This window comes from Vipera berus (assembly GCF_964194415.1).
Source record: "Vipera berus genome assembly, chromosome: 4".
NCBI classification, from domain to species: Eukaryota; Metazoa; Chordata; class Lepidosauria; order Squamata; family Viperidae; genus Vipera; species Vipera berus.
The window spans coordinates 110,066,802-110,093,099 of record NC_138206.1 but is presented as its reverse complement, the minus strand read 5'-3'; the positions used below and the strand labels follow the sequence as shown (position 1 = coordinate 110,093,099).

Below are 26,298 nucleotides of genomic sequence, written 5' to 3'. Positions count from 1 at the left end.
TCCTGCCCAGGCCCCCATAGGCACCCTTGATGCGAACGATGTAGAGCTGGCCACGCCCACCCAGTAGGCCATACGCACTCTAACCACGCCCACCCAGTAGGCCACGCCCACCCAGACCATACCCACCCGGCCCCCTGAGGGAAACCATAATTCTGATGCGGCCCTCAATGAAATTGAGTTTGACACCCCTGCCTTATGTTGTATCGAAGTACAAACTCTGAAGGGATCCTTGTTCTTGGTTACCATGGGGGATGAAGGTGATGTTGCTTAATTCACTTCTAGTTGATCATAGTGCTTTGGGCATTGAATCAACCAGCAGTTCTTCAACCTTGCCTAAAGTAGAGCATTCTGATTCCTTCTCCTGTTCTTAATGTCACTGGAGCTGATTCATAACTCCTTTTTACTTGACAGCTTGGAAGATAAATCATCACCAATAAATGTTCCGTTTAATAGAAATGATCTCCAGTAGACCAGCCATAATAACTCACCGATCATTAAATAAAAGTGCTTATCCATAATTATCAGCAGAGCGGGAGCCAAATGGGGACTGACTTGGGTCTCAATAAAATCTAATTTTAGCAGACGTTGGGGCCTCTTCAAAGACAGTCATGTGAGAATCTGGCCATGATGGTTTATTTATTCTGAGGAATTTTGAAAATCCGAGTCAAACTAGGGAACAAATTGGTTTGAGTCACCCTGGAGTAAAGACTTTCCTAGCTACTCTGCTGTTTATACTCCGGGATCTTAATTCACACCATAGAATTGATTGTGTCCTGTTTCTCAAGAAGTACTGATAAGTACAGTATAATAGCTTTCTGGTATTATAAAGAGAAATGATATCTTTAAGCCAGCAGCAGTCTCATTGTGTTCCAAGAAAGTCAGAACCTTATCAGAAATTTATTCCACAACAAAAGAGGTTTTAAAAGATTTTGGATTGTTGATTCATACATAGTGATACTGAGACCAGCCAAAGGTTTGGCAAGAACTATTCACAATCTCGGATGAATTTTTTTGCTTCAACAGTGTTTCCTTGAAAGCAAGGAGAATTCTTTTTAAAAAACTAGTATCTTAGATAGCCAGCTCTGTAAAGCCCACATTTACTATGTTTCATTATATAGAGTTTTAATTTTCCAATGCTTAAAAATATTTGTATTTAATATATATATCGGGTATCTAATCTATGCAAAAGCTGAAGCTTTTCTACTTAATGAATTTATACATGCATACTAAAAATGCATTTACATTTTTGATTAACCCTCTCTCTTTCCCTTTTTTTAATAGTCTAATTAACAAGATCAAACCTGGCATCATTAAAAAGATCAATCGACTGTCAACACCAATAGCTGGACTGGTAGGTAGTAAAATTATGTTTTGGCATTGAAGGAAGGGTGGTTGGCACTGATCCTGATTAAAGCTTTATTGTCTCATAATTACATCTTATTTTTATAGAGGTGATGAAGATTTATTGGTTGCTCTTCATACTGGTTAGCCATGACATGACTAGTAGTTCCATTTTGTAGAAGTTTCTGTACACAAATGTCAAAAAAGATAAATATACATGCATCTTAACCGTACAGAACATAAGCTTTTGTCTTCCATTTCTCCTTTCAAATGCAATGTTTTGTCCAAAGGCAAGAGGATCTAGTGGTCAGAAAAGCTGTTGTGGTCCATCAGAAAAATAGCTAATAAGAACCACAAATTGTGACATTTCTGGGGTCTTCCCTGATGGAAGAGGTGTTGAATTCAGGTAGACTTTTGGTTCCTATGCCAAACTGAGCTGAAATGGTCCCAGTTCATATGGATGACATATTCTCCAGCTGACTGTCTGTCTTGAAATGGCTTGTGGCTTGATCTACGGCAGGATGCTGACACTAAGGATTAGATAAGGTGGTCTCATCCCTTCTACCAACTCTTTTCTTACGCAACATTCATGATCATTCCAAATGTTTAAGATTTATCCCCCCCCCCTTTGATCCATTAACCCCAATCCCACACTATGGGTGTATGTTTCAAAGTCAAACTCCCAAACCTGCTAGGAAGTATATGATTTTTCCATAACAAAACAACGGCGTGGGAACTTTGTGAATTCTGCCCCCAATAATCCTGATCCAGATTAGGGTCCTGTGCACTTAAATTAAAAAGGAGGAGGAAGAATTATGCAATGCAAATTGATACATCATTTTTTAAATAAGGTGAGAGTTTTCTCAATGGTCAGTATTAAGAAGCATTTTTAAACTTGTCTTTCTGTCCGTCTATCTATCTATCTATCTGTCCATCCATCCATCCATCCATCCATCCATCATCTGTCTGTCCGTCCATCCATCCATCCATCCATCATCTATCTATCTATCTATCTATCTATCTATCTATCTATCTATCTATCTATCTATCTATCTATCTATCTATCTATCTATCTATCTAATCTACCTATTTATCTATCAGCCTATCTGCCTACCTACCTATCTATCTCTGCAAGGAGCATTTTAAAGGGCTCATGCATACTTTGGGTCAACCTGTTCTCCAAAGCACCTGAAGGCAGGACAAGAAGCAACAGGTGGAAACTAACCAAAGAGAGAAGAAACCTAGAACTAAGGAGAAATTTCCTGACAGAACAATTAACCAGTGGAACAACCTGCCTCCAGAAGCTGTGAATGCTCCCACACTGGAAGTTTTTAAGAAAACTAGACAGCCACTTGTCTGAAATGGTACAGGGTTTCCTGCCTGAGCAGGGTTGGACTAGATGACCTCCAAGGTCCCTTCCAACTCTGTTTTTTGGTTATATCCACTGGATTTTGGGTGTTTACTTGAAAATGTTTGGGGAAGAGATTGATGTCCTTGGTTGTTTTCAAATGGGCATTGTGTTTGTAAGGGAGGGCAGTGTTCCAATTAGCAAATTCCATCTGTGCTGCTCTTTATAAAAAATATTCAGCGGGCTTTTAAAGCTGCAGCAAATAAACGGAGACATTTGCAAAAGCAAGCACTTGCCTAGGAAAGCTACTGTAGGAATTGCTGAAAAATAAATGAACGGCTCTCTACAGCCGGTTACAGTTCCTTAGGCAGCACAGACTCTTCCTGAATATCTACCTCCTGAATATCCTACCTCTTTCCATAATTGTTTGAAAAGGCAACTGGGCTTTTTCGTTTTTCCTTGAAGACTTTTCGCTTCTCATCCAAGAAGCTTCCTCAGCTCTGACAGGGTGGTGGGGAATGGAAGGATTTATTCTCCTTGCAGACAGCTGGTTGTTAATCCTTCCATTTTCCACCAGCCAGTCAGAACTGAAGAAGCTTCTTGGATGAGAAGTGAAACGTCTTTAAGGAAAAAAAAAACCAAGAAAGTCCAATTGCCTCTTGAAAAAGTACCTTTGGGACATCCACGATTTGGATCACTGAGAGTCTCCACAGTCATTTTACCCCTGATTTGTTCAGAATAGCACTCCTGTGTTTTTCACAGTAGAAGTAAAAGTGACGCCCGGGGTCCTGTAGGGAAATAACATTTTGTAGTTACTCATCGTGACCAAGCTCTCCCAGTCTCAGCCGAGGCGTCATATCTTTGGGGGAATCTCCTAATAAAAGGTAAAGGTAAAGGTTCCCCCGCACATGCATGCCAGTCATTTCCAACTCTAGGGGCCGGTGCTCATCTCCGTTTCAAAGCCGAAGAGCCAGCGTTTGTCCGAGGACGTCTCCGTGATCATGTGGCCGGCATGACTAGACGCCAAAGGCGCACGGAACGCTGTTACCTTCCCACCGTAGTGGTCCCTATTTTTCTACTTGCATTTTTACGTGCTTTCGAACTGCTAGGTGGGCAGAAGCTGGGACGAGTAACAGGCGCTCACTCTGTTACGCGGCACTCGGGATTTGATCCACCAAACTGCCGACCTTCTGATCGACAAGCTCAGTGTCCTAACCCACTAAGCCACCGCGTCCCAATCTCCTAATAACACCTTACAATGATTCCATCACTGAGATTCTGTTCCTGGGAATTACGTTTGGGGTTCAAAAATGCCTTGAAACTTTCCTTTTTGTAGAAGCTGTTTCTTCCGTAAAACTGGAAGGAGCATTTTTTTTTTCCAAGCAGGGCCCAAACCTGTTTAAAGGATGGTAATACTAGGATTGCATAATGATGACTAAATAGATTATTCTGCATACATACACTCGGAGCGGTGCATAAATTCTTGCCTGTCCTACATCGTGATGTTATTGCTGTCTCCCTTATTCTGTAACCACAAACCAAATAAAAATCATCTCCTGTCACGGGGGCAGGACCATCTGCCAGTGGTTCGTGGGTGGTGGCTGAGTTTGCCCTTCAGCTCTGATGAAAGACAGGAGGATTTTTTTTTTATAGAGGATGGAAAACATGGTCTCCCCAGCCACCCCTCCAAGAATGGTGAAAGCTACAGGACTGATCACTGGCTGCATAGTAGAAGGTCCAAAATCAGCCTGGGTCTGAACAGGAATCATTGTGATTTTTAGATGAATCGCCATGTGAAGTGAATTGAACAGAATAACAGCGTTGGAAGGGACCTTAGAGGTCATTTAGTCCAATCCCCTACTCAAGCAGGAGACCCTATACCATTGTGGACAAGTGGCTGTCCAATCTCTTCTCAAAAGCCTCCAAGTGATGGAGCACCCACCACTTCTGAAGGCAAGCTATTTCCACTGGTTAATTGTTCTCACTGTCAGAACATTTCTCCTTAGTTCTAGGTTGCTTCCCTTCTTGGTTAATTTCCATCCATTGCTCCTTGTCCTGCCTTTGAATACTTTGGAAAATAGGTTTGCCCCTTCTCTTTTTTTGTGGAGCCCTTCAAATATTGGAACATTGCTATCATGCCACCCCAAAGTCCTTCTTTTCATTAAACTAGACATGCCGCATTCTTGCAATGTTTTGAATTGAATTGAATTGAATTGAATTGAAGCCAATTCACCTCAAAAGCCGAGCAGAACTGGTGAACTGCTGGGATCAGGCAAACACGCATGTGTCCCTAATTTAATTTAACTTTTAACTTTTGGGTAGCGGTGCTTGCACTGCACCACAACAGAGCATGGATTCCTGTTTGCACTAAGTGGTGAGATTTGTATCTGGCCTTCCCTCCAGGAGAGCAGGGCAGAGTACAGTAGCCCTTAACCTATGACCACAATTGATCCCTATTGATACTGATTAAGTGAGTTGTGTCCGATTTCCATGACCTTTCTTGCCACAGATGTTAAGTGGACCACTGCGTTGTTAAGTTAGTCACACGGTTGTTCAGTGAATCTGGCTTCCTCATTGACTTTGCTTGTCAGAAGGTCACAAAAGACCCCGGGATGCTGCACCCATCATCAGTACGAGGTTGTTGGCAAGCATCTGAATTTTGATCGTGCGACCACAGGGATGCTGCAACGGTCATACGTGCAAAAAACGTTTTGTATGCTTCTGTAACTTCACACTGTCACTAAACAAATCTAAGTCAAGGACTGTCTGTACATGCCCTCTCTCTTCTGGGTTTTATTTTTTTTCCATAGCAAGGAGCCCATGAAGTAGGCAGTGCTAGGGGGTGATGTCAGGACTAGACCCCAAGTCATGTAGGGCAGAGGTGCCCCCCTTTTGAGCACCAGGGACCGTGTCAGGACCCACCCCAAACCACGTCTTAGGAAGACAAAACTCTTGGAGCCAAATCTAGTCCAAAAGGAATCTTTACTATGACATGCTTGGTTGTAGGAATACAAGACAGGACTTAATATTGTTCTACAAACTAAAACCTTATAAAGAGTTCCCGGTTCAACCCCCCCTTAACCCCATTTGGTCAGCCCCCCATCATTTACCTCGTGTCATCCCTCTCATGGGAAAAAGGAACTTAGGACCTTTTATGTTTATTGCTCTCTTCCGTGACACAAGCCAGATGCTCCTACCCTAACCCCCCCTTTTGTTCCCCCAGTTCAAAAGGCTTCTCTTTTCCTTTGAAATGCCTAATACAGGCTCAATACACATTCGTTCCTTCCTCCTCGGGAGATGGCAGAATCCAGGAACAACGTTTTAAACATACATTTATGAATATGATATAAATGGATTCTGACAGACTGGTTCCATGGAGAGAGGTTTTTCCACGGACCGGAAGGGGCGTGGTTTTGTGTGCTGCCTGCATCTTGCGAATGGGGCTTTGCTTGTTTGTGCGGCCCAGTTGCTGGCATGCCACGGCCCGGTACCCATCCACCGACTCGGGGTTGGGGACCTCTGATGTAGGGAGCTTTGGAAGCTGGGGAGCGGGCTAGAAATGGGTCCTTCAACTGTAGTGCAACAATACCTTAACCAGGATGCCGCTCCTGTTGGCCCCAGTGCATCTATTTCTGTGGAGCAACAGAGATGCCTTTATTTTTTTATAGGATTTCTTTTTTTATGTATAATAACCCCATCCCCCACCAAACTATAAATCCTTCAAAGGAGATGCATAATTTTGTCATTTTACAAACACAAGTTGTAAAAATTAACCTCAGCCATAACTGTCATGGTTTATGAACTGAAGTACTTCCCATTTTCCCTTTTATAATCACGGGGAAAGATAAAAAGTGATTGAGTAGGCTTCCCTTGCACACTGCCTATGCACAGAGGGAAAATCCTGTTTAAGCTTGAAAGGCTATTTGGGCCACACTTAATTTGCTCCTATGATTGCCCAATAGCTGTCCGATCTGTTTGATTTATGTGTAAAATAAATGTTGAACTGTAACTAGTCTAGAACAGCTGGTGGCGATTGGTGGCATAAAGTCCATTTTCACCATGAAATGCAAACAGAAGAAATGCTATATTGCAGCAATCAAACCTCATATTAAGTAGTTTTCATGAGCATCACCAGGCACTCCTTTAAAACTCAACACCTGCTCTGGAAAACCAAGATACCTTTTCTGTACCCAAAAGTCCATATTAAACCAAACCCACCAGAGCTTCTTCCCCAGCCTTTCCTGTCCAGATGTCCTTTTGGTCCTGCCTTGTTTGGTCACAAAAACCTTTCCCACGACCTCCTTCTTCTGTTCTGCTCTAGAATGAACAGTGGGACATGCTGGAGAATTTAATCTATTTCTTCTGTGCTAAATTACAGATGGCAGTTCCTAAGCCATTACTGTTAAAATTATATTTATCCCCCGGGTCCTGTTTCCAAAGTGAGTGGTGACACTAGAGCTCAGATTCAGGTTTCAAAGTTTGATCTTGCTTGCAGAGATTTCCAGATATAACTTGACTTTGGACAGAGCTTGCCGGGACAGGGTCCTTCCTTGCTTGAGGTCCTTCTAGGTTGAGCTTCTCTGATGGTGAAGACCTGTCCTCTCAGTTCATAAACTTCAAATTGGGAAGCAACTTCCAGACCGTGCCACCTTCCCATCCCTGAAAATAAAAACCTGCTTGACTGTCCATCTCTGTTGTTGTTGTTGTTAGCTGCGAAGTCATGTCCAACCCATCACAACCCTGTGGATAACGTTCCTCCAGGCCTTTCTGCCCTCTACCATCTTCTGGAGTCCATTTAAGCTCACGCCTACTGCTTCAGGGACTCCATCCAGCCACCTCATTCTCTGTCGTCCCCTTCTTCTCTTGCCCTCAATCTTTCCCAGCATTAGGCTCTTCTCCAGTGAGTCCTTCCTTCTCATTAGGTGGCCAAAGTATTTGAGTTTTAGCTTCAGGATCTGGCCTTCTAAAGAGCAGTCAGGGTTGATCTCCTCTAGGACTGATCGGTTTGATCGCCTTGCAGTCCAAGGGACTCACAGGAGTCTTCTCTAGCACCATAGTTCAAAGGCCTCGACTCTTTGGCGCTCAGCCTTTTTTATGGTCCAACTTTCACTGCCATACATTGCAACTGGGAAGACCATAGCCTTGACTATACACACTTTTGTTGACAGGGTGATGTCTCTGCTTTTTAGTGTGCTGTCTAGATTTGCCATGGCTTTCCTCCCGAGGAGCAAGCGTCTTTTAATTTCTTGGCTACAGTCCCCATCTGCAGTGATCTTGGAGCCCAGGAAAATAAAATCTGTCACTACCTCCATTTCTTCCCCTTCTATTTGCCAGGAATTGAGAGGGCCGGATGCCATGATCTTGGTTTTCTTAATGTTATGTTTCAACCCAAGTTTTGCACTCTCCTTCTTCACCCGCAACAAGAGGCTCTTTAGTTCTTCTTCACTTTCTGCCATTAGAGTGGTATCATCTGCGTCCATCTCTAGGTTGATTGTATTGTCCACGCGTGGTGAACATGGGAACCTCCTGAGCAGTTGGGATCACGTTCACCGTGGTGGAAACACAAACAAGTCGACATGTTGTATTTGTGGCTGATTAAACCCAGCAAAGGCATTAAGGTATTCAGAGGTCTTGGGTGCATGCATTCTTGCTTTCCAGTGAGCCCGATGACAAGGGATTATGCCAGGGAGTTGGCAGCTCATCCCCTGGCAGTCTTGAACCCCAAACTGGTTCAGCCAGAAGATGTGCATTCTAGTGAGTGTGAAGCAAAAAAGAAACCTCGGCAGATCAGAGAACTGTCATCTTCTGTTGCTGTCTCCTTGTTGTCGAATGTCCTTCAACATAGGAGCCAGTGAGTAGGCAGCCCTGAGAATGGGTGGGTAAAATATGTGCATAGTTGCCCTGCCCTGAACACTTCCTGGCCAGCTATCTGGGAGCTTGTCTTTCTTCTCCATCTCTGGTTTCAAAGTGAGTTTTTTATGATGTGCATCATTGGTGCAAATCAGCATTCCCTTCATTTTTCCTGGCACTGGGTGGGGAAACAGCAAACTTCTGACACTCTGCCCATTTCGGCAGGCTGTGGGTTGCGGCTTTGGTGAAGTTGATGGGCTGAGAAAGGAGCTACCACCAGCTGCCACAGCAGCCCATGCCTGGGAGAGGAATGAAGGACGGGTCTTAGGGAGTGTCAGGAGCCTCCAGGCATCTGTGTTCCAGGTGGGGATTAACCCCCTTTAGAGCAAGGGTCCCCAACCCCTAGGCCACAGACTGATACTGGTCTGCGGCCTGTTAGGAACCAGGCTGCATAGCTGGAGGTGAGTGGGTGAGCTAGTGAGGCTTCATCTGCATTTGCAGCCGCTCCCCAGTGCTAACATCACCACCTCAGTTCCACCTCAGCTCATCAGGCATAAGATTCTCATAGGAGCACAAACCCCAATGTAAATTGGGTGTGTGAGGGGTCTAGGTTGCACACTCCTCCCCTCGCCCCAGTCCATGGCAAAATTGTCTTCCTGAAACCGGCCCCGGGTGCCAAACGGTTTGGGGTCCGCTGCCTTACAGCATTCCTCTCAGTGAGAAAGAAAAGTTCCTAACAGTGAGGACAATTAACCAGTGGAACAGCTTGCTTTCAGACCTTGTGGGTGCTTCATCACTGGAGGTTTTTAAGAAGAGACTGGACAGCCACTTGCCTGAAATGGTCTAGGGTAGGGGTCTTCAAACTTGGCCCTTTTATGACTCGTGGACTTCAACTCCCAGAATTCCTGAGTCAGCTATGCTGACTCAGGAATTCTGGGAGTTGGAGTCCACGAGTCATAAAAGAGCCGAGGTTGCCTACCCCTGGTCTAGGGTCTCCTGCTTGAGCAGAAGGCTGGACTAGAAGACCTCCAAGGTCCCTCCCAGCTCTATTCTGATTCTGTTCTCCCTGTAGAATCTGGCATTATTTTTGTGAAATTGAGTTGAAAAAGCTGGGCCATCCTAAGGAACAGTTTGGAAAAAAGAAACACAAAACCTGAGCTAAACGTCACTCCCGGCCTCCTCCTATAACGTTTTGTTCTTGCAGACTCTGTGACCTGTTTTTTTTTTTGTTTGTTTCTGGGTTTGGGGTTTTGCATCCAAATTGAGAAAGTCGGAGAAAAAGAACTCCGGAGAATCAGTTGGGCTTTCTCCACCCCCTCAGCCAAAGGGTGCAGTCAGGAGGCTAAGAGAGAAAATGAAAGCAAACTCTCTAAATTTCAGTTGCGTGCACTTTCTTGAGTAGTTAATTTATGTTTTTCTCTTTCCGCCCCCCCCCTGTGGTAACAACTTCAGCCTACAGCCCCAGATTCATGTTTTTCCTCCACTTTACCATCTGTCTGACTTCTCCAAGCCAAACAGTGACAATGACCCCCCCAACTCCTAGGCAACACAGCCCAAAGTCCTCAACTTACAGCAGTTTGTTTAGTGACTGTTCGCACTTTTCACACTTAAGACTATTGCAACATCCCTGTTGGTCACGTAATCAAAATTCAGAGGCTTGGCAACCGACTCACATTTATGACGGTTGCAGAGTCCCAGGGTCATGGGATCCCCTTTTGCGAACTTCTGACAGGGCAAGTCAGTGGGGAAGCCAGATTCACTTAACAGCCGTGTTGCTAACTTAACAACTGCAGTGTTTCACTTAGCAACTGTGGCAAGGAAAGTCATAAAATGGGGCAAAACTCACTTAACAAATTTCTCACTTAGCAACATAAATTCTGGACTCAGTTGTGGTCATACATTAAGGACTACCTGTGTACTGCTGGGGATGACAGTTGTCTAGTCCTTGGACACTGAGTATGTCCATTTTCAACCAGCACACACTCTATGGATTTGGTTTCCAATTACACTCCTGGAAACCTTTAAAAAATAAATTATCAAACATAAAATTACATGGAATCTAGTGCTTTCATATAGGGACGCGGTGGCTTAGTGGGTTAGGACGCAGAGCTTGTCAATCAGAAGGTCGGCAGTTTGGCGGGTCGAATCCCGAGTGCCGCGTAGCAGAGTGAGTGGCTGTTACTCGTCCCAGCTTCTGCCGACCTAGCAGTTCGAAAGCACGTAAAAATGCAAGTAGAAAAATAGGGACCACTACGGTGGGAAGGTAACAGTGTTCCGTGCGCCTTTGGCGTCTAGTCATGCCGGCCACATGACCACGGATACGTCCTCAGACAAGCGCTGGCTCTTTGGCTTTGAAACGGAGATGAGCACCGGCCCCTAGAGTCGGAAAGGACTAGCAGGCATGTGCGGGGGAACCTTTACTTTTACCTAGTGCTTTCATTAGGACATCTTGACTTTTCCAGCCATTTGGACAACATTTCTAAATGAAGCAATGTGCCTTGTTGGGAAGTCTGTTTGTTTATTAATCAAATTTATACGACTGATGTTCAGTGATGGCTGAAACTCCCGAGTCTGGTTTACAGCTGTCTTTGTTGCTCCTTTTCCTGCAGGTTAACTGGAGGCATTAGCAGATAATCACATTTCGGTCCATCCTATGGAAATTGTTACTTGCTGATTGTTATATAGCAGTGCCAGAGCAAGTTTTCCTTGGGTTTTTTTTCCCCATCTTTTGTTTGTCTTTTCTTCTTTTGATCATTTTCTCCTTTTTTTGCCTTATCTCATCTTGAGGAAGATAACACTGGTCATTAAGCTCGGCTATTCATTTGTCAGCTGCTGGGCTTATGGAATGGGTGTTTGCCTGCACAAATAATTTCAGAACCAGGAAGAGTGGTTCTTCTGTTCACAAGGCTGTGTTTTAAACTGGGCTGCTCGCCACTAATTTGAGTGTTTTGCAGAGGATCAGACAAATTAATAGGGAAGCAGGTTCCCGGTGACATCATGCTTCAATTATGACTGTTGGGAGGATCAGTGGAGCAGGCTGATTCCCGTCTTCGGAACCCTGCTGGTCCTGGCCCTTCCCTAGAGCAAGCTGAACCCAGCCAGCCAACCATATCTACAGCAGGAAGAGCTGGTGGCTTCAGGACACCATGTCCCTCTCCCTCTTGGCCAGGCAGACAGCAGTGGGTCTGGCTGGGCTGTGGCAGGCTGATTGAGTTTGGGTTCAATGCTGTCCCCCTTTGACAAGAAGAGTGTTATCTACTGAGCTTGTGGTACCATACCACATGAGCCAACGGCTCCCTTGAAACCTAGACAGGCCGTCTCCAGCCTTGCAAGTGATCTACCTTTGGCGGGAAGCATGGTTCCATTCTATTGGCTGCTGCTAGAGGGTTGGACTGTATGTATATGTAGTGGCTGGGCACGGCCCAGGTTAAGCTCTGTCATAACCAAAAAAAGGATGTGTTGCTTTATGAACAACTGTCTGTATTCATTCCTGTTCACCCAAGCCCACGACATAACAAAGAGTTTGGATCTTCCAGTTTCTCTCTGCCTTCAGCTCTTTCTCTAGGCCAACCGGGTAGACAGTGGACGGGGTTTGGATTCCCTCAAGGTAGCCCTGATGGTTAGAGTTAATTGAATCCTGTGCAACACCACATGGTCAGCTGACCCTTTGGACACCACAACGCAGTGTGCCAAATTGCCCTAAGTAGTAGGCCTTTGGCATCATCCATCAGAGCCGTTCTCATGCTCTTAACATGTAAGCTAAATTATTAGGGCCCATCCCCCTGAATACACACATTGTATACACCACAATCCAAAACCACAAAATTGCAGGAAGTTGCCTGCAAAAATGAGGCGTTTCACACTGAGAATAGTGAATGGTTAGTGGGGTTTTACATGCGTGTCTTTCAGTTCCTTGGCAACTGTCAGATTCCCTGCTTCCTTAAAGACAGGATCTAATCCCTGCAAGCCTCTCTTAGCATCTGGGTTAGCCCTTGATGGGATCTGGAGATATATAATCTTAATGCTTCTCCGTCTTCCTAAAGGCAGCAGCATCCAAAGCGGATCCTGGATTTCCCTGGTCTTAGCATCGATTCCTTGCCTCTTTGTAGGGGAATGTCAAGAGATAAGTGCATCTAGAACGTGGTGCCATGGAAGAAAAGAAAAAAAGACAGTACAGTCTACATTAAAAAATAAGGTGTGGCTAGCAGTGTGCAGCCGTAGTTTCACTTCACATGCAGTTCCACAAAGCCTGAACTAAGTACGTGATCATATGCCCTTAAGGGCAGCCCAGTGGATTTATTCGCTATGAAAGATCTTATTTATTATTTCACAAGTCTTAATTTGTAGCCCAAGGTTCTGTGGTTTCATGTCCCAAATTTGTGATGTCCATGGTTCTTAAACAAAAGGAACTCACAAAATAAAAACGGCAGCGTTCTGGGATGTTTCATTACGGAGTTGAATAACAATTTAAACGGCGTTAATTAGCAGAACAGAAGGAAAGAGAACGATAGTCTTACTTGCTTTACTCTTCTCACTTTCTTTCTGATGCTCAGAACAAAGACAATAATGGGGGATATTTCCTGGGTCTGAAATGTTGTTTAGCCCACATACATGCACGCCTGCACACAAACAAGCGCAAACATACGTACACACACTGAAAATATCGCAACATTTTTTTCACCCCTTTGGAATACTAGTGGAAACTGTACGTTTCATTCGAGGCAGTGATTCATCAACATAACAAGGTTGGACAGGGCAAAATAGTGTTGAATTGACTAGGCTTAGAAAGTGAAAAAGGGCAGAGAACGCGCAAGAAGGAAAAGAGCTGGAAGGAACGGAAAATGCATATAGCTAGAACCGTATACTGTCGTAAGTGGAATTACGTAAACTCGAAACAGCTTCAAGGTTGTTGACTTTTCCAGAGATTTGTGATAAGGGTTGCTCTAGGTGTGTTTGCATGTAAGTAAGTATGTATTCTACCAATATGTAGATGTACAGCAATCTGAATATGCCAGAATTTAAGTTTTTCTCAAGTTAGTTCAAGTGCTTAAAGAGTGTCAAGGCTGTAATGTTCGTACAGTTACAGATACAGATAGTCCTCGACGTACGTCCACGATTGAGCCCCCCAAACTTATGTTGCTAAGTGAGACATTTCTTATTATGTATTTTGGCCCACTTTACAACATTTCTTTCCACAGTTGTTAAGTGAATCATTGCAGTTGTTAAGTTAGCAAAATGGCTTCCCCGTTAATTTTGCTTGTCAGAAGGTCCCAGAAGGGGATCAACCTGACACCGGGACACTGTGACCGTCATAAATAGGAACCAGTTGCCAAGTGTCTGAATTTTGATCATCTGACCGTGGGAATGCTGCAACAGTCGTAAGTGTGAAAAACGGTCCTAAGTCACATTTTTCACAGCTGTTGTAACTTTGAACGGTTACTAAATGGACTGTTGTTAAGTCGAGGACTAACTGAATTTCAATTGCTCAAAGAATATCAAGACACTCTGTAACTTTCATACAATTGCAGATACTCGGCTACATAGACAGTATATCTGCAAGGCTTTACAGTTATTGCTATGAAAATATTTTAGAGTCATTTTATTAATCAATTAAATATTTGCTCTTATGAGCCGTGGTGGCACAGTGGTTAGAATGCAGTACAGCAGGCTACTTCTGCTGACTGCCGGCTGACTGCACTTCACTAGTTCGATCCTGACTGGCTCAAGGTCGACTCAGCCTTCCCTCGTACCAAGGTCCGTAAAATGAGATTGTTGGGGGCAATAGGCTGACTGTAAACTGCTTAGAGAGGGCTGTAAAGCACTATGAAGTGGTATATTAAGTCTAGTTGCTATTGCTATTTCTATTATTGTTATTGGTTAGAAAACCATATATATATATGCTGGAGAGAGAGAGAGAGAGAGAGAGAGAGAGAGAGAGAGAGAGAGAGAGAGAGAGAGAGAGAGAGAGAATATTCAACATCTTGAATTTTGTTAATTAAAGAGCTTAGTATGGTACACCATACGTTTTCCTTTAGGATTCAGAACATTTTCTTGACAGGCGATGAAATGAATTCATGTGACAAGGATTTTAATCTCCTTTTTGATGGAGAAATCTCATGGTTATATGATGAAATTTAGACAGCTGATAACCCAGAGCCATGAATAGGCTGTGAGTCTATTACAAAGACTATCCCAAGAATCAGGGGGGAAAAATGAAATCATATCAAAGGTAAAGGTTATGATTGTTCAGTTCTACGACAACTGTTGAGTAATGGAACAAAATTGTGCTGAGTAATCCTGTATCTACCTCCCATGAAACTCTGTCCCTAATTTCCTCCTTTGACTAGATTTGAGAAAAAAAGAGACAGAGAAAAAACTTCATTGTACATGTTCATAATTTATTATAGTCTGATCGTCTTGAAGAAGAAGAAAAATACTTATCGATATTTATTCTTTGTAACTAGTGCATACCCATGCACCATTCACACAATAGGCAAATATATCCACTTTGTGTACTATAAATTAACGGCTGTGTGATATTTAATGAGAAAAACAACCCAATTCAACTGTAATGTTTTGATTTGCCTTATTTTTTTATCCGGTATTCATCAGTGTTCCTGTTATTACAACGACATGATTTGTGTAGCGCTTAGTACAAGCTACAGGGGTGTGCTGTTGAAGTTTTAAGAATTAAGAAAAATAACCCTGAAACAACTTGAAGTGGCAAGAATAAATCCTTGAAGAGAAGTGTTTGCATAGCTGACTGAAAGGTTTTAATTTGGTAGGGCCTACATCTACTAACTAATTCACAGCTATTACCACTCGTTCTCCCTTCCTGTCTAACTTTTAGCCCTGTTGAAACCCAAGTAGAAGAACGAGTGTGTGAATCAAGACAGAAAAAAAAAATCCAGCATCTGTGCTGCAGGATCAAATCCTTGTATAGACTGCGATTTATCCCTTTCTCACACATGTTTACACACCTCTTCCCCTCTTCCCATTCCTGGGGAACCTGATAAAGAGGCCTCTAGGCTTGCAGTGCTGCCCAGCTGATGGTTTGGTGCCACATTCCAGAACTCGCATTGATGACGTGATTCCCGCCCAGCCCTTTGCTTAAGCAAGTGTAAAAACCAGCCAACTCAAGCGTTGCTCAGCTGGAATTGAATGCAGGCCAGGATTTTTACTTTTTTATTTTTATTTTTATTTTTTTAAAAAAAACTTACTACATAACACGTCCTGTCTCTCACATGCCTTTCTCATGATTTGGGTTCCTTGTGTGCAAACAGTGCTGCATCTTTCTGCAACATCAAAAAGAAATAATAAATTGTCCATTGATTTAGTTACTGGACTCGAGATTGCTCGAACTCAGTGGGGGTAATTCTGCCTCTCCTGGATTGCTTCCGTTCTTCCAAATGGATCCTGTCCCACTGGGAAAAGCTGGAAAAAGAGAGATAGAGTCAAGATCACGTGAAGTACTACTATACCACTATATAAAACCTTAGTAGGACCACCATAGTCAAGGCTATGGTCTTTCCAGTTGCAATGTATGGCTGTGAAAGTTGGACCATAAGAAAGGCTGAGCGCCAAAGAATTGAGGCCTTTGAACTTTGGTGCTGGAGAAGACTCCTGCGAGTCCCCTGGACTGGAAGGCGATCAAACTGGTCAGTCCTAGAGGAGATCAACCCTGACTGCTCTTTAGAAGGCTAGATCCTGAAGCTGAAACTCAAATACTTTGGCCAGCTAATGAGAAGGAAGGACTCACTGGAGAAGAACCTAATGCTGGGAAAGGTTGAGGGCAAGAGAAGAAGGGAACGACAGAGAATGAGGTGGCTGGATGGAGTCACTGAAGCAGTAGGCGTGAGCTTAAATGGACTCCAGAAGATGGTAGAGGACAGGAAGGCATGGAGGAACGTTGTCCATGGGGTCGCGATGGGTCAGACACGACTTCGTAACTAACAACAACAAGACCACCTCTAGAATACTGCATCCAGTTTTGGTCAGCACATTATTTAAAAAAAATGTTGAGACTCTGAAAGATCGCAGAGAAGAACAACTAAAATGATTAAGGGCCTGGAGACTAAAAGATGTATAAAGAATGGTTGAAGGAATTGGGTCTGGCTAGTCTAGAGAAAAGAAAGAGTAGGGGTGATATGATAGCAGTGTTCCAATATTTGAGGGGCTGCCACAAAGAAGAGGGGGTAAGAAGCAATGGATGGAAACTAATGAAGGAGGGAAGCAACCTAGAACTCTGGAGATACTTCCTAACCAGTGGAATGGCTTGCTTTCAGAACTTGTGGGTGCTCCATCACTGGAAGCTTTTAAGAAGAGACTGGACAGCCACTTGTTTGAAGTGGTATAGGATCTCCTGCTTCAGCAGAGGATTGGACTATAAGACCTCCAAAGTCCCTTCCAACTCTATTATTCTATATTCTGTAAATGCAGCTATATGCCTTGGCATCTACAATCTTACGAGCGAGAAAGAATAGAAGGGTGCATCGTTCAGAGGGGAAGACGGCACTCCGGGAGGGAAGCACTGAGGCTGCAAATTGGAATGTGTGACCCAATAGTTGTTGATGATGATGTTATCCAGTTGTGTCCAACTCTTGGTGATTCTATCAACCAAGTCTCTCCATATCTTCCGATCTTGTGCTACTTCTTTGAGTTGTTCTACGCTCTGGTTGGTGTCAGCTTTGATGGTGTTCAGCCACCGTGTTCTTTGGCAGCCTGGTTTCCTTTTACCACTAACTCTTCCAAACATAAGTGTTTTCTCCAGTGATCCAATAATTATCTTTTTGATAACTGCAGCTAGGAAGCTTTTAGGCCGCGGGTCCACGGATTGCCGGTTGAAGCCAAGCTTGAGCACCAAAAGCGAAAACATTCTGGAATTCAGGAATTTCCAGGATGTTTGCAGAGCAAACAGTAGTGGGTGGGCAGCCCTTTGGTACGGCCACCCCCAAGCCATGTGGGAGTGTGCTGATCCCCCAAAACAATTAGCATCCTGGGCACCTGCCCAGCTTAGCCACATGCTGTGCCAGGGAGCAAAGGCTGCTGGAGTTATTACAGCCCTGTTTATAAGCAAAATTCCAGCCTACCCTTCTCCATGGACTTTGGACCCTCACACACTCTCAGCCCACAAAATAGGATGCAAATAGGACAAATACAAATGTTTAGGACTGCGGAAATGAATGGTAATTTTAAGTGTTATAATCCCCGGCTGTCCTAGAAAAAGAGCTCTCTTTTTTTGTTTTCAGAGCAGGGACATTGAATCCAGAGCGTGGTTAGTTTTAGTCTTATCCTCTTGTGCTTGGAGGGTGAGAGAGCTTCCATTCCTCCCCCCCCCTCTTAAAATTCCCTTGGACACATTTTCAAAAATTGCCAAACGGGGCTTCCCTCTGCCCCAGCTGGCCAGCCAAAGCCAGGAAGGAGAGATGCCGTAGGGCTTTTTTTGTCATAGAACGCTCAGAACGGAGTTCCGGCACCTTTTTTGAATGGAACCTTGTAGGGTAGGCAAGGCGGGTTGTATGACATGTGTGAGTTCCGGCACCTTTTTCTTTTACAAAAAAAGCACTGCTTAGGATGTTCTGAATTCCAACTCAGCCCGACTGGAAAAATAGCCCAACTTTTAACTGGAAACACCCCATTTCTGAAGTTTGGACTGCTTGTTTCCTAGTTGGGCGTGCTTCTTACCCAGAGTGTTGTTTTCCCCAGTGTTTAGAATCTAGATCTGAACATTTGGGGGGGTGGGGGGACCTCAGAGAATTAGGCTAAAGAGTTAGACTAGTTGGCATGCCCAGCCAAGGAGAACTTTGTTTCCTCCACCTCTCTGCAGGGTTCAAAGTAAGCTCTCCCTGAAGCAGGTGGCACAAATCTCTGCTCAGCCACACCTAATTTGCCCGGTGAAACTGCAGATTCTGCTCAGTCTCTGCTCTTGCCTCGCCTTCTGCCTTCTCTCTCTCTCTCTCTTCCCCTCTCCTCCTTCCCCCCCCATCCTCGGTAACCAAAACCCACTCGCAGGTGCTGCTTTCTGCAATCCTCGGTGGCATAGAAACAGGGTTCCTCCTCCTTCGCTCCTCCGTTGCCAACCATTCCTGGGTGGGTGAATGTCAGCAGCCGGAGAGTTATTTTTAAATGTGAGAGGTGAGGCTTGTCATGCAAAGCTAAAAAAAAAGAAAAAAAAGAGGGCGTTTGTTTGCAGAGCTGACACAGAGGGGACGACGCTGCTCCTCACTGGCCAGCCCGTGTTGCCTTTTTACCTGCTAATCTTTAACGTGCCTGTCAGTCAAAGCAGCTTTCAGAGCCACAGGAAATAATGTTCCTTGTCATCTGTGATCCTGAGGACCACAGGCTGGACTTTGAGACCCGCACGCTTTCCGCCACGCTCCTTCACTAAAGTAGCTGCCTTCTTCTGCTTCTCTTTCGCAGGATAATATCAACGTCTTTTTGAAAGCCTGCGAAAACCTTGGATTAAAAGAAGCTCAGCTTTTTCATCCTGGTGACCTTCAGGATTTATCTAATCGAGTTACCGTCAAGTAAGTACGGCTAAGTCTTCTGCTTATTACGTGTCTGTACGTTGTCTTGGGGCTGAATCCTGTTGAGATGTGCAAGTTGAGATTTGCTGTTAAGTGCCAGGAAAAAGCTAGCCCAATCCTGAGGATTGTGTGTTTGTGTTTGTCTGTGTGTTTGTGTTTGTGTGTGTGTGTGTGTGTGTGAGTGTGTGTAAAGCTACTTGACAGATTGATAGTTATATTAATTCAGAGACGAAAATGCAAAACCTGACTGGAAAAGTTGGTTTTACTCTAAGATGGTAATGTTGAGTGTTTATTCTGGGATGAGATGTCTACTTAGGGTGGTCTAGGGTTGTCTTCAGCCAAGACTTCAGATCTGTCACCCGTAAAACTCTACTGAGAATGCAGACTCTGTCCTCTGTAGAGAAGGTTAGGGGGGCATGTGAGCTACCTGATAGCTGCTGGCTACACTCAGCAACGGTGGACCAGGAAATCTTTCGGTTTAACTTTAACCTCCGTTTTACCTGGAGCAATGGGTGGCCGCGCCTTTAACCGATGACATCCTTTCTGAGATATGGCATTCATCACCTTGACCCTCCCTAACCATGACCCAAGAGTGATGAAGAGGAATTCCACTCTTCCTAAAAGAGAGTTTTCCCTACACCCATCAGGAAGTGGTCAGAAAGTTTGGCCATGAACGGCTTTGTCTATATCGGTGGACCTGCTGTACCTCAGGAAGGGGATACACCTAGCAAAATGAACGTCAAGGACATTGTGGCCAGATAAATGGACTTGCTTAATTGTTCAAATAATTATTTTAGATTTGCTCATTTAAGTGCACTGGACCTTGCACAGCCTGCTTGAGAATGCCAGAAAAGGTGTGCGTACGTGTGTTTGTAAACGTATGTGGTTTCTAAGTTTAAAAGCAGTGAATGGCAAAGTCCCTCATAGGTATTCCTGGGTTAAAGGAGGCATTTGGCAAATTGTGGCCTTTGTGGAAGAGGACACAAATGAAGAATCTCATGCTCTCTTCCCGCTTGGCTTTCTTTTGGTTTGTGAAAGGCAGCACGTGAAAGAATGGTAAACACCTTTGCAAAATCCACCTGACTGGCTCTTTTGCAACCTGGAAAGCCAAGTAATCAAAAGTGACCTATCTGACAACTCCTGCTGTGGTGTGCCAGGATTGTTCCCAGGCGGTCAAGCCAGGAACGCCATGGCACCGGTTCCCCTTCCTGTTAGGGGAAAGCAAAGCAGAAGCCGACAAGTCTCCTAACAGGTTCCCTTTCAACGTGTGGGCTTGACAAGAAGGCTTGGCAACTTCCCGAGACTCAGATTTGCATTCCTGTGGAGTTGCCTCTCTCGGTCCCCTCCTGCTGCAGGAGTAAGTTGAGAAGGTGGTGCAATTCCCTCTCGTTCTGCTGGAAATGCTGTCGAACTGGCTGCTGCCTGCATGTGTGGCGAGAGAATTTTCTGCCACAATCTTCTCCTCCTTGCGTTGTCACAAACCCACGTGTGTAACCCGTTTCGAGTACCGGTGGTTTCCGTCTCCCTTCCCAAAGCCTTTTGATCTGGGAGTGAGAGAGAAAAAGAGCAGGGTTTTCTGTGAATGTTGTGCTGCAGAAAAGAAATATAGAATAATTGGGTTGGAAGGGACCTTGGAGGTTGTCTAGTCCAGCCCCCTGGCCCATGGCAGGAGATCCTATACCAGGGGTAGGCAACCGTGGCTCTTTTATGACTCGTGGACTTCAACTCCCAGAATTCTTGACCTTTATGAGGAAAAACACCCCTCTTCCAAGACTGTCCTGGTCAAAGAGTTGCAGCCTGGCTGAAGGACCATAGTCATTCAGAAATGGTTCCTTTCTTCTGGGTTGGCTTAAGCAAGGCTGGAATGATAAGTCTGTAATAGGAGCTCCTTGGAGGTGGCAGTCCCTGGCAGAGAAAATCAGCAGAGATCAGGCAGCTTAATAGTAAATCTGTTGTGTAAGAGTTGTGCTGAAACTCTCCTAGGAACCAAAGCCCAACTAGCGATGCTGAGATTGTGGGCGAAACTGGGCAAATCGATTGACATCCAGGCTGCTGCTGATTGTTCTGAGAAAAGGCAGTCTTCATTCTTGTGATGAACCCTTATTCCCACAATCCTTTCCTTTCCTTTTCTAGCTGTGCTTGAAAACAGAGCCTTCCTTCCTCCATCTTAGCTGAGATATCTAAAGTACTTGGTGGTGTCTTCCAAACATGTTGGATTGCGACTCCAGCCAGAACAGTGGAAGGCTGTGATGAATGAAATAATGCATATCCTTCACTACCACCACCCACAAGGGGGAATTTGGAAAGCTACTGTCTTTTACAGAAGTCCGCTTCCAATTTTGCAAACTTTGGAACCTGATGCCTGTTTTAATCAGCTGGGGGAAAATATATTCAAAAACTAGATGGACCAAGAGAATGAAAAGTGCATCCAGATTTTTCTTGGCACTGACTTTCCGTACAAGCAGATTGTGCATTAATCTCCGCTTTCTCTAGGAAATGAGCATGTCTCAAGGTCAAACAGCCAAGATTATTACAGGGTGCAATGTGAAACTCCAGCTAAAAATACTTGCAGGCACTTGGAGAAAGCTACACAACATCCTTTGGTTTTTTGCATCATCTGAGGAGGTGCTGCAACCTGAGGCTTTGGGACCTTGATGTGGTTTTGGTTTCCCATGCTCCTTTTTTGTAAATTTTGACATACTTAATTTGAATTATTAGTTTCAACTTAAGAAAGAATCTTGCTCTGAAAAATGAATTCAATAACAACAACATAATGATAATAATAATGATGATGATGATGTTGGAAGGGGCCTTGGAGGTCATCTAGTCCAACCCCCTGCTCAGGCAGGAAACCCTATACCATTTCAGACAAATGGCTGTCCAGTCTCTTCTTAAAAACGTCCAGTGTTGGAGCATTTACCACTTCTGGAGGCAGGTTGCTTAATTGTTCTAACTGTCAGGAAATTTCTCCTTAGTTCCAGGCTGCTTCTCTCTTTGGTTAGTTTCCATCCGTTGCTTCTTGTCCTGCCTTCAGGTGCTTTGGAGAATAGCTTGACTCCCTCTTCTTTGGGGCAGCCCCTGAGAGATTGGAACACTGCTATCATATCCCCCCTTGTCCTTCTCTTCATTAGAGTAGACATACCCAATTCCAGCAACCATTCTTTATATGTTTTAGCCTCCAGTCCCTGATCATCTTTGTTACTCTTCTCCGTACTCTTTCTAGAGTCTCAACATCTTTTTTACATCGTGGTGACCAAAACTGCATGCAGTATTCCAAGTGTGGCCTTACCAAGGCATTGTAAAGTGGTATTAATACTTCTCATGATCTTGATTCTTTCCTTCTGTTAATGCAGCCTAGCACTGTGTTGGCTTTTTTGGCAGCTGCAGCACACGGCTGGCCCCTATTTAAGTGATTGTCCACTAGGACTCCAAGATCCCTCTCACAGTTACTACTATTGAGCAAGGTACCACCTATACTATAAAAAGGTAAAGGTTTCCCCGCACGTGCGTGCTAGTCGTTTCCAACTCTAGGGGCCGTTGCTCATCTCCGTTTCAAAGCCGAAAAGCTAAGCTATACTATACTATACTATACTATACTATACTATACTATACTATACTATACTATACTATACTATACTATACTATACTATACTATACTATACTATACTATACTATACTATACTATACTATACTATACTATACTATACTATACTATACTATACTATACTATACCTGTACCTATATATGTGCTCTCGTTAACTGTGGGAATAACCCAAGATTTTGTCTGGCTATTTTTAAGCATGTTTGCTCTGGAGTGTTCTTCAGGCCATTGTATAGATAGTCCTCGACTTATGACCACAATTGAGTCTTAGATTTATGTTGCTAAGTGAAACATTTGTTAAGTGAAATTTGTCCCATTTTATCACTTTTCATGCCCTGGTTATTGAGTGAATCACTGCAGTTTTTAACGGTTGCTAAGTGAATCTGGCTTCCCCATTGACTTGGCTTGTGAGAAGGTCACAAAAGGTGATCACCTGACCCCTGGGGACACTGCAACCGTCATAAATATGAGTCAGTTGCCAAGCAGTCAAATTTTGAACATGCAACTATGGGGAAGCTGCAATAACCGTATGTCTGAAAAATGGGTCATAAGTGACTTTTTTCCCGTGCCGTTGTAATTTTGAACTGTCACTAAATGAACTGTTGTAAGTCGAGGACTTGGTTCCCTAGGAATTCCCAGTGAATGGTGAGGATATGTCCTGAATGAGGCCTTAACCCAGAGGTCTCTCCCCATCTGGTCTGCAACAAAAGTATTGTGAGCATTTCATTACCTAAGGAATGCATCTTTATCAAGAGATGACCTTCAATTGCCTGTTGCATAATAGCAGGGGGGGGGACCTTGAGTTTTGTGCCTAAGCCTGTCTGTTTCTTATTTTGATTTATGAACTCTTAAGCAATTCTCTTAATAATTAGTTTGAATTGCCTTAATTCGGTAGATGTCTGCCTCTGCAGTCTCCAGCAGATTATAGTAATTAAGTACCTTTGAACTTTTCTAGAAGGAATTTACCTGTGAAGCAGATTTAGAATGAAACTGTGAATCCTGTGTCCAGACGTACAGTTATTGGCTAGTTATTATCTTAACAGGGCTAGCCAAAAAGCTCTTTTCCTGAATGGAGTATTAAATGTGGTGTCAGACCTAATGTGCTTTAAATTAAATTCTGAAATTCTGGAGTAGGCGTGGTGGCCAAATCTTATCTGTCCATAAATAAATTAGTAAAGTAAATTGCTTCAATAGAAATTTTACATCTATGCTACTAAAGATTGGCAGAAATGCATACAGTATATGTACCAGTTCTTTAAGCAATAGGAAAACCTGAACAGTTGGGATTTCACTGATAACTTTGCTTTCAATGGTCTTGAAGGTAGTCAGATGGAACATGGATGTCATCACAGGAAAGGGCTGGCTAATTTTTTTATTGTAGGAAGGAAAGGATGTCTTTCTAATTGACCTTTTTGTGCCACAAATTGTCAAACATCTTGAGATGAAGAAATTGGTTTGATTAGAAATTCTCTTAGCATTGCCACATCCCCAAGTAAAGGTTAGGAAGAAGTCTACCCTTTCAATCTAGCCTTCCATAGTGCTGAAATTAGCTAATCTAGTAAAGAGAAGGACTAGGTGTGACATGATAGCAATGTTCCAATATTTGAGGGGCTGCCACAAAGAAGAAGGGGTAAACCATTTTCCAAAGGACCTGAAGGCAGGACAAGAAGCAATGGATGGAAACTCACCAAGGAGTGAAACAACCTAGAACTAAGGAGAATTTTCCTAACAGTGAGAACAATTAACCAATGGAACAGCTTGCCTTCAGAAGTTGTGGGTCCTCCATCTGTGGAGGCTTTTAAAGAGAGACTGGACATCCACTTGTCTGACATGGTATGGGGTCTCCTGCTCCAGCAGAAGGTTGGATTAGATTAGAAGACCTCTAAGATTCCTTCCAACTCTGTTATTCTGTGAACTTCTGTTAGATCCAGAGGGAGAAGAAGTTGCTTTTTGGTGCTTTTTCTGATTCTGCAGCTAAGACCAAGTTGAGGTTGGGGTGACAGTGAGTATGGATCATCTTGTTGTGTGAAAAGAGCTTATGTTAATAGCACTACCAAAATTACTACCATAATGAACGATTAGCAGCAATCCCTTTTTAGAAGCCATTTTCATTCTCGGTTTAATCCTAAACAGGATTAAGCAATTGTACTTCAATTATTAAAACAATCTCATGTTTTTAAATTCACCATAGACTGGAAAAGGAAAGTTCTCTTGATGCATGGATAATTATGGAATTTAACCTTGGTGTATTGTGGTATTTTTAAAAATTTACAATGCCGTGTAAAAATTAAATGAAGTATAATTGAATTTCTAAACCACAGGAAATGTCAGAAAACGTTTCCTATCTCCACAGAACACTTATGGCTATTTTTTTTTTCATGTGTAGGAATGTCACATGAGTACTTTCCATAGGTTATCCATACAACAGGATCATGAGATTATCCCTGTTGATCAATGGCTAAACATACGTAATACCTGTAGAATGCAAAATAGGTAGGTGTATTATGGAGAGATGAATAATGCTTTAGCTTTGAAATGAAGAGGTATGTATGTGTCATAGATTTACATAGCTTGTCTTCATTGTATATTGTTTTAATATGACTACAAGCTCATTGTCACTGAGTATCTTCCTTAATAATTCCCTTTGGAAGCCAGCTCTTCTGAAAGTCATAGCATCATAGCATCTTTAGTCGTAAGAGTTACCTGCTTGATGTTGTTGTTGTTGTTTCCAGAAGAGGGGAACCCGTGGCCCTCAGATGTCTAACCTCCATTTTTTAAAAATATAATAAGGCAGTTCCCGATGATTAGAAGGTGACCAACTATGACTTAGAGAGTTGTGTGTATAAGAGAGAGTGTGAGAGACCATGTCAGTGGTGGTTACTACCCAAAGCAGGGAGAAAATGGACCCTGGATGGTTAGTCAAGGTTAGTCCTGTTCACCTTAATATATATGGGATGACTTTCTGTCTCAATAACAGTTTTGATACCATCCAAATTCTGTTTCTATTCTTGGCCTTAGGTAACCAAAGGAAAAGAAGAATGACAGGTAGATGCGTGGAATGTCTTTTTGAAGGTCCTGTAAAGAATGTCCAATGAGTTTCTCTTCTAAGTCCTCATCTAGTGTGGCTTAATCCCAAAGGGCGTGGATCTGTTTTTCTTCTGTCTATATGTGTATATGTTGGAACATGTTCAAATGCTGCTTTTTTGATCAAGCGGCTATAATAAGAAGGAAAGTATTTATCAGCTGGCCCCTGTTTGCTGACAGCAGAATCTTTTGGGGCATGGAAACTGAACAGTCCTCCACCCTGAACCAGCTTCTCTGTTCTCTGTTGTTTTGAAAGGTCCCAGTCAGTTCCATAGTTCTGATAATAGTGCCTGTATATACAAAGTCACATGACAAAACTCCGAAAGAAACTTTCTCTGCTGAGATCGCTTTCAGAAAGACACTTTATTTGTTGAAATGTCAGCTTGGTGCAGTTGCAAGAATGCTACTGCTGATTCACTGCCATTTGCCCACTTGAACGTTACCCTTCCAAGTTTGTCTGGTTGTATCCTTAGAGGAACAACAGAAAATTCTTGTGGATGACTCACATACGATGCTAATTTCAGGCAGCAGAGTAGATCGATAGCTAT

General features: G+C 43.5%; 1 protein-coding gene across 1 annotated transcript in view; it reads left to right on the top strand.

The window, feature by feature from the left end:
* Positions 1 to 26,298, top strand: part of LMO7 (LIM domain 7) — a gene marked incomplete at its 5' end in the record, with an annotated part of 118,756 nt that overhangs the window by 29,613 nt on the left and 62,845 nt on the right. Inside the window, 2 exons of the mRNA XM_081327670.1 lie at positions 1,282 to 1,351; positions 18,959 to 19,065. Of these exons, the coding sequence (XP_081183796.1) occupies positions 1,282 to 1,351; positions 18,959 to 19,065 (177 nt within the window). The remainder of the gene's footprint in view (positions 1 to 1,281; positions 1,352 to 18,958; positions 19,066 to 26,298) is intronic.